Genomic DNA, 18,124 nt, shown 5'->3' with positions numbered 1-18,124 from the left:
ATCCTCCTACCAGCTCTGCCATTCAATTAGGTCATGGCCAATCTTTTACCTCGGGGCTATTTTCCTGCACTAGCCCCACATAATATTAAATATACACAGTCTTGAATCTACTCAATGATTGAGCTTCCACAGTCCCATTGGGTAGACAGTTCCGAAGATTCACCATCCTTGCGGGTGAAGAAATACCTTCTCGTCTCTGTCCTGAATGGCTGACTCCCTATTTTAAGATTGTAGTTCCTGGCTCTAGACACCACAGCTAGGGGACATGCCAACTCCATATCAACCCTGTTGAGCCCCTTAAGAATTCTGTAGATTTCAAAGAGATCACCTCTCATGCCAGACTGGAAAATTATCGTGGATTTGCATTCATCGTACCAGTAAAGAGTCAAAAATTGTGAAGTGGAACAAATTCATTTTCAGCAAAAGGATCTGCTTCATTACATCAGTTGTGACATCTGATCATGATTACACTTGCGACATTTTGGGTTTCGCTTATAAATATTTCAGGTTAAGCAACAGGTGACATTTTACAGTGCATTATCACAAAAGTTTCCAATTTCTCTGAACCTCTGTGCTTCAAAGGAAATTTGAAGCAAGGTCTCAGCTGTAGTGAAAGAGAACTGGATTCAGCAAAGAAAGTTTGTGTTTAGGAACAGCTTCTTCCCCTCCGTCATCAGATTTCTGAACGATCCATGAACCCATGAACACTACCTTATTATTCCTTTTTTATGCACTATTTATTTATTTTTGTAATTTATAGAATTTGATGTCTTTGCACTGTACTGCTGCCACAAAACAACAAATTTCACGTCATAGGTCAGTGATAATAAATCGGATTTTGATCCAATGGATAACAAATGGTCAGGGTGAACGCCTTAACTGGGTCTTGATATAGCAAGCTAAGCAACATTTCCTATTTCCACAATCTATTTGTTTTCAAGTATCTGATAAGTAAATTTTTTAGTCTCTTTATTGCATACACATTTTTTTGCAGAGCATTGTCTTTGTGTGCTTAATGAGTCAAGTTTTAATAAATTTCATTTTGAACATTTCAACTGAGACATTATTTGTCCTGGGAAGAACACATTTTACCATTTATCCTAAAACCCTTTGAGCCTGAAATTCCATTCAGGTTTGATCAGTGTTCTGTTGTAACTGTGATAAGTGATTGGCTGAACCCAAAAAGTGGTTACATTTTGTCTCTACTATTGAGTGGGTTACAGGCTGAACCTATGTGTGTTCACAGTGACAGCTGAATCAGGCATCTGGGGACCCTGACTTGGGTTCTATTCCTGAGGTTTACTAGGAGTTTCACACATTAACACTAGCTGGCGCACCAACATATGAGTCACATCTGCACATTTGATCAGTGACTGAAGTTTCAGTGGGGGAGCACTTTGTGACCAGTGACCATAATTCTTATAGTTATGGAGAAAAATAGGACTGGTTCACAAGTTAAGGCCTGAAGTTGGGGCAGGGCCAATTTTGGAGGCATTATGCGAGAACTTGCAGAGGTTGATTGGTGAGACTGTTTGCAAGTAAATGGATGTCTGGCAAGTGGGAGGCTTTTAAAAGTGTGATATCAAGGGTGCAGGGACAGCATGTTCTTGTTAGGGTGAAGGGCAAGGCTGGCAAGTTTAGGGAACCCTGGTTGACGAGAGATATTGAGGCTCTGGTCAGGAAAAAGGAGGAGGCATACATCAGGTTTTGGCAATCAGGATCAAGTGAATCCCTTGACGAGTATAATAAGTGTAGGAGTACACTTAAGAGGGAAATCAGGAGGGCAAAAAGAGGGCATGAGATGGATCTGGCAGGCAAGGTTAAGAAAAACCCCAAGAGATTATACTGGTATATTAAGAGTAAAAAGGTGGCTAGGGAGAGACTTGGTCCCCTTAAAGATCAGTATGGCCATCTATCTGTGGAGCCACAGGAAAAGGGTGAGAGGGGTGATTAAAAAGGCTGATGGAACACCATCCCAGAAAGTGGCAACACAGGTAGATAAGGTGGTGAAAAAGGCATGTGGTGTGCATGCCTTTATTAGCTGTGGTATAGAATACAAGAGTTGGGATGTTAAGTTGCAACTTGGCTAAAGAGCCTGTTCCTGTGCTGTACTGTTCTAACTCTACAGAACACTGGTTGGCTCGCACTTGGAGTACTGCGTGCAGTTCTGGTTGCCACACTATAGGAAGGATGTGATTGCCCTGAAGAAAGTGCAGAGGAGACTTACCAGGATGTTGCCTGGATCAGAAGACTTTAGTTGTGGAAAGAGATAGGAAAAGGCTGGGCTTGTTTTCCCTGGAGTGAAGGAGGGTGACCTGATAGAGATGTTTCAAAGTAAGAGAGGCACAGATAGGGTAGGTATTCAAAATCCTTTTCCCCATGGTGGCAGTATATAAACTTGGAAAGAAAAGAACTGTTCTCTGTGGGTTAAGGTGTTTAAGATTTGGTCAGCTTATAACCAGTTTTGGAAGCAGGTGTTTGTTGCAGAAGCAGCAATTTCAATTTGCGTAAATCAGAGGACGACCAAAGTGACCATTTTATCATCTCCCCTGAACCCATCATTGCCATAAGGATTGAGAAGGGTCCTGTAAGCCCCTTTAGTCTGCTGTACTGGTCAGTAAGATTGTAGATGCTCTGTTACCTGACTCAATCTACCTGCTTTTCCCCATATTCTTCTATATAACAATCATTTATCAATCTTTGATTTTCAATCAACAGTTGACATACAATCAGCTATTGTTTGTGAGTGTTTCGACCTCTACCAGCCTTTATGTGTTTTCTTGCTGCATTGATGATAGCTATTAAGCTTTAGAAAAAGTCCCTGAATTACATTCTGGAATTTGAACCCATGCCCATTATTCCAGCTACTTACTTTCTGCTGGTGGCTCCCAATTCCACGAGCATTAACTTTACAAGGGGACACAGGAGACTGCAGATGCTGGAATCTGCAGCATTAAAAAAAATGCTAGAGGAACTCAACGGATCAGGTGGGGTCTGTGGAGGGAAATGAACAGTGGATGTTTCGGATTGAAACCCTTCATCTGGACTACAAGGGGTCCTGCTGAGGGAATTTTTAGTGCCTTTGGAATTTTATTTTGTTTTCCTTTCTCTCTCTCTCTCTCCCTCCCTCCTCTTTTTCATCTCCCCCACCCCCCCACGATTCTGTTAAATCGTGCAGTGACATCTCTGATTTTCCATTCTAAAGTCATGGTTCATCAATTGAGGTAACTTGCAAGACTGGGATTGTCTCAAATTATTTTTTAAAAATACCCTAGGATGTAAACCAGCAGGTCATGGACAATTGTCACCCTTTATTGCTATTATTTAAAAAATGAATTTTCCAAAGGGAATTATCTGTCCATTGGAATATTAGGTATTTCAAAGCCACAAGAATGTGTTTCCGGACAACGTTTTGGATATTTTTTGCTACATGTATTTTCTCCTTAAATCTTTGGTATGTCCATGACCTGAAGTAGTCGGAGTTAAGTGTTCTGCATGCTCTGATATGCTGTTACAATGTATTGTGAAATAATTCCTGGATAGTGCTCCATTTAAACAGAAGGGTAATTCTTTGGCATTTCCATCATTGTAGATCAATATTATTTCAGTGATGAAAAGTCATTTAAGCTTTATTCTCGGGATGTAATAGAAACTGGAAGCATGTTGGTGTCATTGGCAAGGCCAACATTTGTTGTCCATTGCCAGATTGCCTTTGGGAAGGTGGTGATGAGCTTCCATCTTGAACCACTGCAGTCTGCCTATGAAATATTCAACCAAGGTTCAAATAAGGAAAGGTAGCTGAATTCCAGATGCAGTAAGATTAATTTTAACTGTTACAATTTAGACCCAGCAACAATGAAGGCCTGTGGAAATACTTCTGAGTTAGAATGGTGGGGTATCTACAGGTGGTGGTGTTCCCTGTGCTTGCTGCCAGTGTCTTTCTTGGTGGTAGAGTGCATTTTGTAGATGGTACACATTACAGTGCTGTGCTGAGACGACTGGTTATGATGATAGATAGTGGGGGGGGGGGGGGGGGGGGGGGGGGGGGGGTTGTTTTGCCCTCAATGGTTTTAAATATCTTGAGATTTGCTGGAGTTGAAGGTTAGGAGGCATGTGGAAAATAGTCTGTTTGACTCCTGACATGTGGTTTTGGGTTGTTAGAAGGTGAGACACTTGCCACAGGATGCTCTGTACATTGACTTGCTCTTGTACCCATGTATGACTGGTTGAGCTATGATTCTGGTCAGTGGTGACCCCCCAGAATGGTGTTGCATGGAGAACTTGATGATAATGCTGTTGAAAGTGAAAGATAGGTGATGAATCTCTAGTTATTGATGGCCATTGTCATTCATGTGGCAGAACCTGCAGCACAGTAAGCTCTTCCTCATGCATCTCTGCTCTGCCTTGTTTGTCAGAGATTTGTGAGTGGAATAAAACATTCTGTGATCATTAGTGAATGTTCTCATTTCTGATAGTGTGACAGAGGTGAGGTCATTAATGACGTAGTTGAAGATGTGAGGAACCCCAGCTGGGGTGTCCCATAGCCATGATTTTGTGAGTGTGGCTCAGCCGGTGAAGAGTTTTCCCCTTCATTGCCAGAGGCTTAACTTTTATTTGAGTTTCTTGATGCCAGTCAGTGAACTAGTGCAGGATGGTAAGGAAATCTCACCTGGCCTCTGGAAATCACCTCTTTTGTTTACATTTGAGCTAAGACTATAATGAAGTCTTGAGCTGGGTGGTCCTGGTCTTTTAGTTGTCTCTGAAAGCTGCCAGTAGCTTTAAACTCCTGCATTCCTTATGCTGAGGGTTCTCCCATAATGTGGGCAGTGAATTCTCATGGTGAAGTGATTGCTCTTACACACAACTTCGTGAATGTATTGTAGGAGTAAGTCTTGGAGTGCTTGAGCTGTAAACTGCTAAATTCCAATAATAACATATGGAGTACAGTATATAATGGTTTCATCTTGTCAATGTTTAAGTATCTTTTGAACGTGTGTATTGTTTGTTAATTTCCTGTTTTCTTAAGACTCTAATAAGCACATTGAATAAATGGTGTTATATATATCAACATCTGGCAAAGTACAAATATAACAGGCATTATCAGAGCTGACAGCTTGACTTTGTAAGAAGGTGAATCATGGCATGTAAGAAGGTGAATCATGGCATGTAAGAAGGTGAATCATGGCATGAGGAAACCCAACGATGTCACTCCTTCCTACTTGAGCAATCGTCATCTCCACCACTCATTTTACAACCTCCTGAAAACTTCAATAGAGGAATTCCCTTTCAGCCAAAGATGAGTAGTACTCCAGAATATGCAGCTTATTTAAAACTTGTAGCACTTGATCCAAACCATTGAAGAAAGTGTACGTAATTTCCAATTCCCTTTTAAAGTCCCCCTTTGCCAAATATTCAATCTCTGTCAAACTATTGCATTGTAGAATTCAGCAGCCGCCGCTTTGTTTTACAACTGCTTTATAATCAGTAACCTTGCGTGACAGTAATTTAATTTGAGTAAGATGCACTAATTGAATTAAAGAAAGAATTATCACATGCAGCCACAAGTAAATGGTGGCAGGTTAACACTCGAGATGTTGTGTAGGCCTGGATTTAATTTAGCTAGCCTCATGTCATTGTACAAGGTAAGCTCATTGGCAGGGCAAACATCACTGTGGGTCATATTATAAGCACTATACCTTTGCCAGCTGGATACTGGCACATACGTGGCTATTGATACTAATGCACAGCAGCAGCCTCCAGCTGCTATTGCACACATCCAGCATCTGGTTTCTGGATCCCTTCCCTACCTGAGGACCAACTGACATTGTATAAAGAATGGGACTGAATGGTTTCAATTATTGCACATTATCAAAACATTCAGTCAGTGAACAAGTTCAGACCAGAGTTGTGTGTCAAGGTGACAAATATCGCAAGACTTTATTTAATACGGGATTTGTCTTTAATACTATGATAGAAAGTAACCAACTCCAGAAGCAATTAACTTTGAACCAAACCTTAGGTTAAGTGGTATGTTACATGATGTTTCTTTTTAATAGATGAGATAAAAATTGAAGACATTATCATTTAATTATTTCACAATTTGACACTGCAATGATAGCACTGAATGTTTAAATCACATTTAAATAATTATCTACAGTTATGCATTTAACATTGCTCCATGACAATAGTAGTTATTTATGCCAGGCATTTGCAGAGATATAATTCATTTTTTTCACCAGCTTTATAATGTTTGGAGCTGCTTTCCATTGGTTTAAATTTGAGTACTTGGGAAGGTGATAACACATAGGTTCTTGACTCTGGTAACTGAGGTAGTTATTCAGTTTATTTTATATGAATGGACAAGCAAATTATATTAATTTAGAATATCTAATATCTAATATATTATGACCTCTTCTCCTTGGTTCTTTTACAGATAACAGTTCTGTGGATCAACAGGTTCTAACTTGATGTGTTTCATCTTCCATGAACAATCATTTGAATTTTGTTGCATTTTTATGTGATTCTATAGTAAAGATGTTCATTTCACATCCTACTGTGTCGCATGGAACCCACCTTTACAAATCCAATTTCTCTTGTCTTCATATATTCAATATATGATGCATTTGTAAACAGGACATTTATTGCTGAAAATAAGCTTTCACAAACATAATTCTTCATAATGTGTTTCGTATAAAAGCGAAAAGAAAAAAATGTGGAATGTCTCATAAAGTTGCATATTCATTTTAGGACGTAATAATGTTTATAATTACTTATATGTTCTTTATTAAAGACTCAGCTCGCAAGTGGAAATGTTTTTGATGCATCCAGCCTTTCTAGCCTCAAGACCCCAGGAGGGTGAGTAGAAATTATACTCAATGGATTTCTAACATTGACCTCACATAAGAATTTTTGTCGTTGATTAAAAAAAGCTATTATCTCTGCGTCTTGAATCATCTACTTGCACAATACAACATTTAAAAGCACAGAAAATTATTGGTATGATCAGACACCACTGATGGTGGAGAGTGAATGGCAGATCTGTAAACTGCATGGTATTGGAGGTGTTCTGGAAGTGCGAGTCAGCATCACTAAAAAGGTTTCATGTAACATTTAATTCCATATTAGTGCAAGTTCTTGTTTTCATTTTTCACATGCTTCTGAAAATCAGTATTTAGAAATGTTTTGGTAATCCCAGAAAGAGGCTCCTTTGTGCACATTAATTCAGTGTGGTTTTGTGCAGGGGATATCATGTCTTACAAAATTGATCGAGGTTTTTGAGGAGATAACTAAGAAAATTGATGAAGGAAGAGCGGTAGATATTGTTTACGTGACCTTCAGTATGGCTTTTGACAAGGTCCCATATGGTAGGTTGGTGCAGCAGGGATCCCTGGTGTATTGGTAGACTGGATCCAAATTGGCTTGCTGGTAGAGGATAGTGGTAGATGGGTGTTTCTCTAACTGGAAGTCTGTAACAAGTGGTGAACAGTATTTGTTATTTGTACCGTATATAATGACTTGTACGAGAATGTAGGTGGTCTGATTAATAAGTTCGCAGATGACAGGAATATTGGTGGAGTCATAGATAGCAAAGAAGGTTGTCTAAGGATAAAGTGGGACACAGGTAAACTGGAAAGTTGAGCAGAGTGATGGCAGATGGAACTTGATCCAGACAAATATGATGTAATGCACTTTGGGAAGTCAAATTCTGGTAGAACATACTGAATATGTTCCCCTTTCCCAGAGCACCAATGCTCAATACAAGAGGGCATGGCTTTAAACTAGTGGGTGGGAAGTTCAAGGGAGATATCAGAGGGAGGTTTTTTACCCAGAGAGTGGTTGGGGCGTGGAATGTGCTGCCTCGGGCGGTGGTGGAGGCAGGTACATTGGTCCAATTCAAGAGATTGCTAGATAAGCATATGGAGGAATTTAAAATAGAGGGGTATGTGGGAGGAAAATAGAAGGATATGTGGGGGGAAGGGGTTAGATAGTCTTAGGTGAGGTTTAAAGGTCGGCACAACATCGTGGGCCGAAGGGCCTGTATTGTGCTGTACTTTCTACGAGTTTACGAGTGTTGATATACAGAGAGACTTTGAGGTGCAAGTCCATAACTCCCCGAAATGGAGACACAGGTGCAGAGGGAAATGAAGATGGCATTTGATATGCTTGCCTTCATTGGCTAAGGCATTGAGTATAAGAGCTGGGTCATCATTTTTCAGTTGTATAAAACATTGGTTAGACTTCACTTGGAGAATTGTATACAGTTTTGGTCACCACACTACAGGAAGGATGTGGTCACAATAGAGAGAGTGCAGAAGAGATTCACCAGGATTTTGCCTAGAATGGACAGTTGTAGTTATAAGGAGAGATTGGACAGGATGGGTTTATTCTCACTGGAGGGGTGACCTTAAATAGGTTTATAAAATTATGAGGGGCACAGATAGGATAGACAGAGTTGTGGAGTCTCGAACTAGAGGACACAGGTTTAAGGTGAGATGATAGAAATTTAAAGGAGATCTGAGGAGTTAGTTTTTCCACATAGAAGGTGGTGGTTATATGGAAACAGCTCCCAGAGGAGATGAGAGAACCAGATACAGTTACAACATTTAAAAGGCATTTAGACAAGTACTTGGATTGGAAAGATAGCAGGGCTAATCTGATCAAATGGGATTAGCATGAGCAAGTGGTGGGCTGAAATTGCCCATTTCTGTGTTGTACAGTTCTATGAATTCATTGCTCTTGGTTGATGTTTTTCAGAGAATAGTCTGCATTTCCTGGAAATTTGAAATAAAATAAGAAATTTTTGGAAGTTCAGTCAGCCAGGTAGTGTCTGTGCCAAGAAAGAGTTTGAAAATTGGATTGCTTGGTGCTTTTTATTTTTCCCAAAGCTCTGTGATTGTTTGAAAATGAGTTTATCCTAAAGTAAATGACATTCATATCCATTTTCATCATCAAGGCACACCAATCAGAAGGTTAGGCCAGGCACATCAGTCCTAAGGCATCCTTGCAGCCTTATTCAGTTCCCACATCAGGAGGGACATGCGATGATGTCATTTCCTGTGCAACACCCGTTTTAGGCATTGTCTAATTCTCCTGTCATTGGGACGTGGTTGTAATCGCATAATGGCAGCCCAGGAGGTCTGCAGTAAGTATAATGCCCTTCTGAATCCACATGCCCTTCCACCCCCTCACTGTACCGATGCACGACCCATGCCCATCCCCCATGGTAGTACAAAGGCAGAGCCGAGCTGTCATCTCACAGCCCGGTTCAATCCTGTTACAAATTCCCAAAAGAATGTTGCTTTTAAATAACCAAGAGTTCAGAATCATACCAAACTATTGACGTTATTGTTGTAACACTCGGTTACTTTGAGGTACAGATATTACCCAATCTCGGATGGCCAGTCCTCACAGGTTTCCTATGGAGTGCGTGCATTGATGTTGATAGAAGGTCCTCTGACTTCACGTGTTCTTGGTCACTTATGCAGTCAAACAGGCTGGTGCAAACATGAAGATGGGCCCAAGTTCACTCTCTGTCTTTCTGTGTCTTTCTTTTGATCTCTCCGAGGAGCCCAAGCTTCACGCAACTTGTTACATTTGCATTTCACGAGTGCACTTAATGTTTCCTTGTTATTACTTCAATCAATTTTGGAGTTTGTCTGGCCATCACCTGACAAATCCAGTCATCCCATGCTTCACAGTCCCAACCTTGGGTGCTGTTTGTGTGGAGTTTGCACTTTCTCTCTGTTACCATGTGGGTTTCTCCCAGGTGCTCTGGTGTCCTCCCACATCCCACAGACAGCGGGTTGTGAGGTCAGATGTCTGCTGTAAAGTGCCCTGTGTGTATAGGTGTGTGGTAGAATCTGGGAAGAAGTTGAAGACAATGTTGGGAGAAAAAAATGGGATTAATGTAGGATCAGTGTAAATGAGTGCTTGATGGTCAGCATGGACTCAGTAGGCCGAAGGGCCTGTTTCTGTGCTGTGTCTCCCTTTGACTCTGCAACTCGATGTGCTTCTGCTCTCTCTTTCCCAATGTGCACTGTTCTCCTGACAATCCCACACCTGCTGCCCACAATCAATATATGGATCTCCCCTCCACACACAAAGGGCCATGCTGATCTCACCTGCTCCTAAGCTCAGGTACAGTGCTGCCCTGAGTCCACCCTACCTACAACTAAAGGAAAGCTGAAAGGCCCTTCCATAGACAACCTCCTGAGCCCAGCCCCAAGTGAGAAATGGTAATGGCACATTTCCAATTACTGGGACCTCAGGCATAGTCAATTTTTATGCATTCGGGTACCCTGGCATTAATACTTGTGGTCAATGATCTTTTGTCAGAATGCATTAGTCTGAATTCCAGATTGATTTAGACCTATGCATTCTGATGAAAGTTGTACACACACACACACACACACACACACACACACACACACACACACACACACACACACACACACACACACACACACACACACACACACACACACACACACACACACACAAATTTGAAATAAAATGCCAGAAAATCTCAGTAGGTCAGGTGAAGAAGAGAAACAAAGTCAACATTTTGGGTTGATGACCTTTCAACAGAACTCAGAAAAAGTTATTTTCCTAGTTCTGATGAAAGTTACTGACCCAAAGCATTATCTTGTTTCTCTCTATAGATGCTCTCTTGCTTGTTGAGTATTTCCAGCACTTTCTGTCTTTATCTCAGCATTTTAATATTGTTTAAATCTATTTAATAAAATCTTGCAATTAGAGTGCACACTGTTAGATCATTCAGAAATTAATTAGGAACTCTTGGAATGTAGGCATGTAGGCTTTAGGTCAGCTGCACAGAGCATTTTTTTATTTTGTAAAGTGCAGATAATCTCTTCATTACGTATGTATATATTTTACATATAATTTTTCAAAGGTACACCTGAATATGTTGATGCCAAGTCATGTTAATTACTGAATAACAATGTAGTTATTGGTTTTAATTCTCTTATTCAAAGCTTCTCTATCTCAGAGTTGTAAAGATTGATCTTCAGGCCAGAAATTTAGCCTGTGGGTGATTTTGATGTGGTGTGCGTTGAAAACTCAAAAGAATGTATTTCCTATCGCGGAGTACCTTTTGGAGAGGTTCCTGCCTGCAGGCAACCTGATTGATCGGCAGAAGCCATTTGTCTGGGTATTTCACCAGACTGAAGCATGCAAGCAGGTGAATGCATCAGAGAGGTCACAAAGAGCATTGGAGAGGTGGTGGAAGGTTACAACAGGTGATCTCCAGTGCCAAATTGAGGGCTGGACCATGTGGCAGCTATACTGAAGGCATTATCTGATGGGTAGGGTGGTCTCAGCATTGTCCAAATGTAGTAGGTATGTGTAGATTTGGTGAACTGTCTGCTTGGCACAAGCACTCTTGTTCCTCCTTGGCCCACAGGCAATGCTATAAAGTCACCCAAATCCTTCACAGTGCTGACATTTCCCTTGTTCCTAATTATCCCTGAACAAGGGGCGTGAAAATCTGCCTCCTAAATTTGGGCTGTGGGATCATCAACTGTCTGGATCTCCTTCACTGAAGGATTTAATGAACAGTGGGATTTTTATGACAATCTAGTGGTTTCGGGGTTGCTGTTGTGATGATCTTGAGTGTACCCGTTCTAGAGTCCTAAACTGATCAAGATCTTAAGTTTGATCAGCTATAAGTGTCTACTAGTACCCTCACTTTAGCGAAATTATAATGCATCAACTTATATTTCAAAGACTAATTTATTTAACAACTTTAGTCTCTTTTCTGAAGGGGTTTAGCTGTTAACAATCACTACTTCGAGCAGTGGGAACCCCCTCCCAACAGAGGAGGAGATACTTCCAGCTAATTTAGCAGAATAAACATAGTTATTTTATTTTAAATGAAGCACGTTTTATTTTGAGGAGTAATTTCTAACAGAGATTATAATTTTACAAAGATTTCCAAAATACGAATATACTACTTACAAACTAGAAAAACATACCACTGAGTTGCAGGTGAATAAGTCATCCATTGCAGAAAGATAGCACAGGGAAGAGATCCTTCTTGGACTGAGGCTGAGGAGTGGATTCTATGTGTTCACCTCTGTAACTCCCAACAACCCTTTCTGCCTTCCAATATTTATATTGCTTTTTGTTTAACCAATCATCCAGTAACAACCTCTTCTGCAAGCAATGTTGCATAACTGCATTGATCAGGTCAGTTGGATGGAGCACCTCAATTAGGTTAACATGGACGTTGTTGTTTCTCCTAATTAGGTTGCAGTTTTGTTGGGTCAACAGGAGTAGTATTGTTTCTCTTGATCAGGCCAAGAGGATGAGCAAAGAGCACTAGTTATTGATAAGCAACTTGAACCTTGGACAGTTTTTTCTGCTGCGCAAAAAAGCTGAGGTTAGCAGTAAGCATCCTGGGCCTGGACAGTGAATATCCATCACACTGTTACTGATACTAGCTTTTTATTACTGATTTACATGATTACTCATATTTGAATTCCCCAGATGTTGTGGTGGGATTCAGTCATAGGAGGCAGAGGGTAGTGGCGGATGGGTGTTTTTCTGTCTTGAAGTCAATAACAAGTGGTGTGCCATGGCGATTGGTGCTAGGATCTTTGATGTTTGTAATAAATATATATAGATGACTTGGATGAGAATGTACATGACCTGTTTAGTAGGTTTGTAGATGACTCGAAAATTGGTGGAGTCACAAACAGTGAAGAATGTTGTCTAAGAATACAGCAGGACATAGATCAGCTGGAAAGTTGGGTGGAACAGCGGAAGATGGATTTTAATCCATTCAAGTGTGATGTGATGCAATTTGGGAAGCCAAATTGATGTAGTACATATAGAGTAAATAGCAGGGACCTCAGGAGTGTGGATGTACAGAGGGACCTTGGCATGCAAGTCCATAGCTCACTGAAAGTGGTGACATAGGTGGATAGAGTATTGATAAAGGCATTTGGTATACTTGGCTTCATAGGCTGAGGCATTGAGTATAAGAGTTGTGATGTCATGTTGCAGCTGTACAAAACTTTGGTTAGACCGCACTTGGAGTGGTGTGTACAGTTCTGGTCACCACACTACAGGATGGATGTGGTAGCATTAGTGAGAGTGCAGAAGAGCTTCACCAGGATGTTGTCTGGAATGGAGGGCTGTAGTTATAAGAAGAGATCTGAGGTGTAAGTTTTTCAAACAGAGGTTATAGTTAACTGGAGGTGGTAGAGGCAGATGCCATTACAATGTTTAAAAGGTGTTTAGATAGGTTCTTGGATCGGAAAGGCATAGAGGGACATGGGCCAAATACAGATAAATGGGATTAGCGTAGATAGCTATCACGGTTGGCATGGGCGAGGTGGGCTGTGCTGTACAATTCAGAGATTCTACAGTTCAATGATTCCAGGTCAGTGGGTCAGGCCTGTGGAGTTCAGTCTAATAACAAAACCACGATTTTACTGTACCTCTTGGACTGAGCACTTCTTATCTGCTTTCATCTCACAAGGCTACAAAAAGTTGGTTGCTTTTGGTTTAAAGTAAAGTGTCTGTTAAGATGAAGACTGACAGCATTATAATATTCATGTAAAAAAAAGTATCCACTTTGTTCTTCTGGTGAAACTGGAAGTGCATGGCTTAAAAATGGGTTTGATCGCTACTCTCGATTTTTGCACTGCGGCCTTAGCTATAACCCTAATCTATCTATTATTGAGAGTTGAGCTTCAGGCCCCAGAGTGTAACGCCAGGGTAAATTGGATACACCGCAGAAGTATATTGGATTCTATGTACATCAGAATCAGCAACATTATTGACAACTTTGCTCACATAAACCAAACACACCCTTGAGCCACTCACCAGACTCAAAATCTACTTTCTGATGTTTCTAATAAAATAATGATCATCACTGCAGTGAGATGGTGAAAGTGTAGGCTTTACGATGGAGACAGGAGTGATGTAGAATCTTGTCAATCATAGTTAACAGTGTACCCTGGCAGAGGAAAACATAATGATGTTTGGAAGCTTTGATGAGAAAGGAAAGGCATTTGATCACCAGGGGAGCTGGGGGGATGATGAGAAGAAATATAGTCCAAGAGGGTATGAAGACAAGTAGGCCTGTAACAAACAAAAATCAGAAAACTCAGCAGGTCAGGCAGCATCTGGAGAAAGGGAAGCAGAGATACCATTTCAGGTCTGAGACTTCATTAGAACTGTTATATATCTGTGTGTAGTAACCAATGAAGAATAGTGTGAGAGACTTCAGGAGGGAAAAGGGAGGCTGGTGGAATATGCAGATATAAGGCAAATGATAATTAAAGCTAATAATTCCAAAGTAATACAATTTGGTTAGCTAAGGCTACTGGGGAGAGTTTAAACTAGAATTGTTGGGGGGTGGGATCCGTACTCGACAGACTGGCAAAGAGGTGTTTGGCTCTCAAATAGAGGAAGCTAGGAGTAAATACCATAGGCAGGTGATAGAGAAGAGAAGTGTTCAGACAGGCTTGAGATGTGTCTATTTTAACGCAAGGAGTATTGTGAACAAGGCGGATGAGCTTAGAACTTGGATCGATACTTGGAGCTATGATGTGGTGGCCATTACAGAGACTTGGGTGGCTCCGGGGCTGGAATGGTTGATTCAAGTGCCGGGTTTTAGATGTTTCAGGAAGGACAGAGAGGGAGGCAAAAGAGGTGGGGGAGTAGCACTGTTGATCAGAGATAGTGTCACAGCTGCGGAAAAGGTGGACATCGTGGAAGGATTGTCTACGGAGTCTCTGTGGGTGGAGGTTAGGAACAGGAAGGGGTCGATAACTTTACTGGGTGTTTTTTATAGGCCGCCCAATAGTGACAGGGTTGTTGAGGAGCAGATAGGGAAACAGATCCGAGAAAGGTGTGAGAATAACAGAGTTGTTGTGATGGGGGATTTTAATTTCACAAACATCGATTGGCATCTCCAGACAGTGAGGGGTTTAGATGAGGTAGGGTTTGTTAGGTGTGTTCAGGAAGGGTTCTTGACACAGTATGTAGATAGACCTACAAGAGGAGAGGCTGTGCTTGATTTGATATTGGGAAATGAAGCTGGTCAGGTGTCAGATCTCTCAGTGGGTGAACATTTTGGTGATAGTGATCATAATTCTATCTTCTTTACGTTAGCACTGGAGAGGGATAGGAACAGACAGACTAGAAAGGCATTTACTTGGAGCAAAGGGAATTATGAGCCTCTCAGGCAGGAAATTGGAAGATTAAATTGGGAACAGATGTTCTCTGGGAAAAGTACGGAAGATATGTGGCAAATATTCAGGGGGTATTTGTGTGGAGTTCTGCATAGACATGTTCCGATGAGACAGGGGAGTCATGATAGGATACAGGAACCGTGGTGCACGAAGGCTATAATAAATCTAGTCAAAAGGAAAAGAAAAGCATACAAAAGGTACAGAGAGCAAGGTAACGTTAGAGATCTGGAAGAGTACAAGGCTAAAAAGAAGGAACTTAAGAAAGAGATTAGGAGAGCCAGAAGGGGACATGAGAAGGCCTTGGCAGGCAGGATTAAGGAAAACCCCAAGGCATTTCACAAGTATGTGAAGAGTAAGAGGATGAGATGCGAAAGGATAGGGCCTATCAAGTGCAGCAGTGGGAAAGTGTGTATGGATCCGGAAGAGATAGCAGAGGTACTTAATCAATACTTTACGTCAGTATTCACTACGGAAAAGGATCTAGGGATTTGTAGTGGGGACATGCAGTGGCCTGAAAAGCTTGAACATATAGATATTAGAAAAGAGGTGGTGCTGAAACCTTTGGAAGGCATCAAGTTAGATAAGTCGCCGGGACAGTATGAGATGTACCCCAGGTTGCTGTGGGAGGTGAGGGGGGAGATTGCGGAGCCTCTGATGATGATCTTTGCATCGTCGATGGAGACGGGAGAGGTTCCAGAAGATTGGAGGGTTGCGGATGTTGTTCCCTTATTCAAGAAGGGGAGTAGGGATAACCCAGGGAATTATAGACCGGTGAGTTTTACCTGATGGAGAAGATCCTGAGAGGCAGGATTTATGAACATTTGGAGAGGTATAATATGATTAGGAATAGTCAGCACGGCTTTGTCAAGGGCAGGTCCTGTCTTACGAGCCTGATTGAATTTTTTGAGAATGTGACTAAGCACATCGATGAAGGGAGAGTAGTGGATGTAGTGTATATGGATTTCAGCAAGGCGTTTGATAAGGTACAGGAGACATGGGATCCAAGGGGACATTGCATTATGGATCCAGAACTGGCTTGCTCACAGAAGGCAAAGAGTGGTTGTTGAAGGGTCGTATTCTGAGTGGAGGTTGGTGACCAGTGGTGTACCTCAGGGGTCTGCACTGGGACCCTTGCTTTCTGATTTTTATAAACGACCTGGATGAGGAAGTGGAGGGGTGGGTTCGTAAGTTTGCGGATGACACAAAGGTTGGGGGTGTTGTGGATAGTTTGAAGGGCTGTCAGAGGTTACAGAGGGACATAGGATGCAAAGTTGGGCTGAGAAGTGGCAGATGCAGTTCAACCCAGATAAGTGTGAAGTGATTCACTTTGGTAGGTCAAGTATGTTGGTGGAATATAGTATTAATGGTAGGACTCTTGGCAATGTGGAGGATCAGAGGGATCTTGGGGTCTGAGTCCATAGGACGCTCAAAGCGGCTGTGCAGGTTGACTCTGTGGTTAAGAAGGCATATGGTGTATTGTCCTTCATCAATCAGGGAATTGAATGTAGGAGCCGTGAGGTATTGTTGCAGCTATATAGGTCCCTGGTCAGACCCCACTTGGAGTATTGTGCTCAGTTCTGGTCGCCTCACTACAGGAAAGATGTGGAAGCCATAGAGAGGGTGCAGAGGAGATTTACAAGGATGCTGCCTGGAATGCGGAGCATGCCTTATGAAAGCAGGCTGAGGGAACTTGGCCTTTTCTCCTTGGAGAGATGGAGGATGAGGGGGGACCTGATAGAGGTGTATAAGATGATGAGAGATATAGATCGGGTAGATAGTCAGAGGCTTTTCCCCAGGGCTGAAATGGTGGCCACAAGAGGACATAGGTTTAAGGTGCTGGGGAGTAGATATAGAGGAGATGTCAGGGGTAAGTTTTTTACTCAGAGTGGCGAGTGCGTGGAATGAGCTGCCGGAAATGGTGGTGGAGGCGGATACGATAGGGTCTTTCAAGAGACTGTTAGATAGGTACATGGAGATGAATAAAATAGAGGGTTGTGAGTAACCCTAGTAATTTCTAGGGTAGGGACATGTTCTGCACAGCTTTGTGGGCCAAAGGGCCTGAATTGTACTGTAGTTTTTTTTCTATGTTTCTACGAATAAAGAAAGGCAATACAATCTGAAGAGCACAATTCTGAAAGGTTTGCAGGACCAGAGATACTCAAGGTGTAGAAATCTTTGAAGGTGCCAGGGCAGGTGGAGAAAACAGTTGATGAAGTACATGAGATCATGGGCACAAACATCTCTTTATGTGCTGAACATAAAACAAGCTGTTGGAGCACTAAATCAGCCTTCACTGGAGAATTATGTGTGGTTCAGGGCATTGAATTCTAGGAAGGAAATTTAGGGCCTAGAGAGGGCACTTTTGATAAGTACTGCCCAGAAAGAAAACTTGAGTTACATTGAGTCTATCATGCTCATCCTCATTGTTTACTGTCCATATGTCGATACCTTTTGGGTGTTTGCCTTGGAACAAAGTCTGAGATATTTGATAGAAGTGTTAAAAATCTTGAAGAAAACTGTTCCTATTACGTTAGGAGACTTGAGAACGAGAGGAAATAGATTTAAAGTGTTTAGCAAAATAATCAAAAGACACACGAGGAAAACCTTTCTTCCACAGGGAGTTGTTAGAAACTGGAATGTAGTACCTGAAAGGGTGGTGGAAGCAGATACAATTGTGACTTTCAAAAAGGAATTGTAGAAGTCCAGAAGGAAATAAATTGTGGGCCACTGGGAAAGGGTCGGGGATAGGACCTTGAGGATTGCTCTTCTAAATTGCACCTGTGGTCTTGAAGGGGTAAGTGGTCTCTTTGTGTGCTATGACCATACACTGCAGGCCTTTCAGTATTTCATGGAAAGGCAGCTATTTCCTTCTAACCTTCACCTTAATAAATTTCATGTTA

The 18,124-nt window shown here is 41.7% G+C and overlaps 1 protein-coding gene across 1 annotated transcript in view; it reads left to right on the top strand.

Moving 5' to 3' along the window:
• LOC127583971 (protein unc-13 homolog C-like) overlaps positions 1 to 18,124 on the top strand; it is a 424,484-nt gene that overhangs the window by 58,482 nt on the left and 347,878 nt on the right. Inside the window, 2 exon segments of the mRNA XM_052040443.1 lie at positions 6,434 to 6,456; positions 6,791 to 6,855. Coding sequence (XP_051896403.1) covers positions 6,434 to 6,456; positions 6,791 to 6,855 — 88 coding nt within the window.

This window comes from Pristis pectinata, chromosome 28 (genome assembly GCF_009764475.1).
Source record: "Pristis pectinata isolate sPriPec2 chromosome 28, sPriPec2.1.pri, whole genome shotgun sequence".
NCBI classification, from domain to species: Eukaryota; Metazoa; Chordata; class Chondrichthyes; order Rhinopristiformes; family Pristidae; genus Pristis; species Pristis pectinata.
This window is presented reverse-complemented; position numbering and strand designations above follow the sequence as displayed.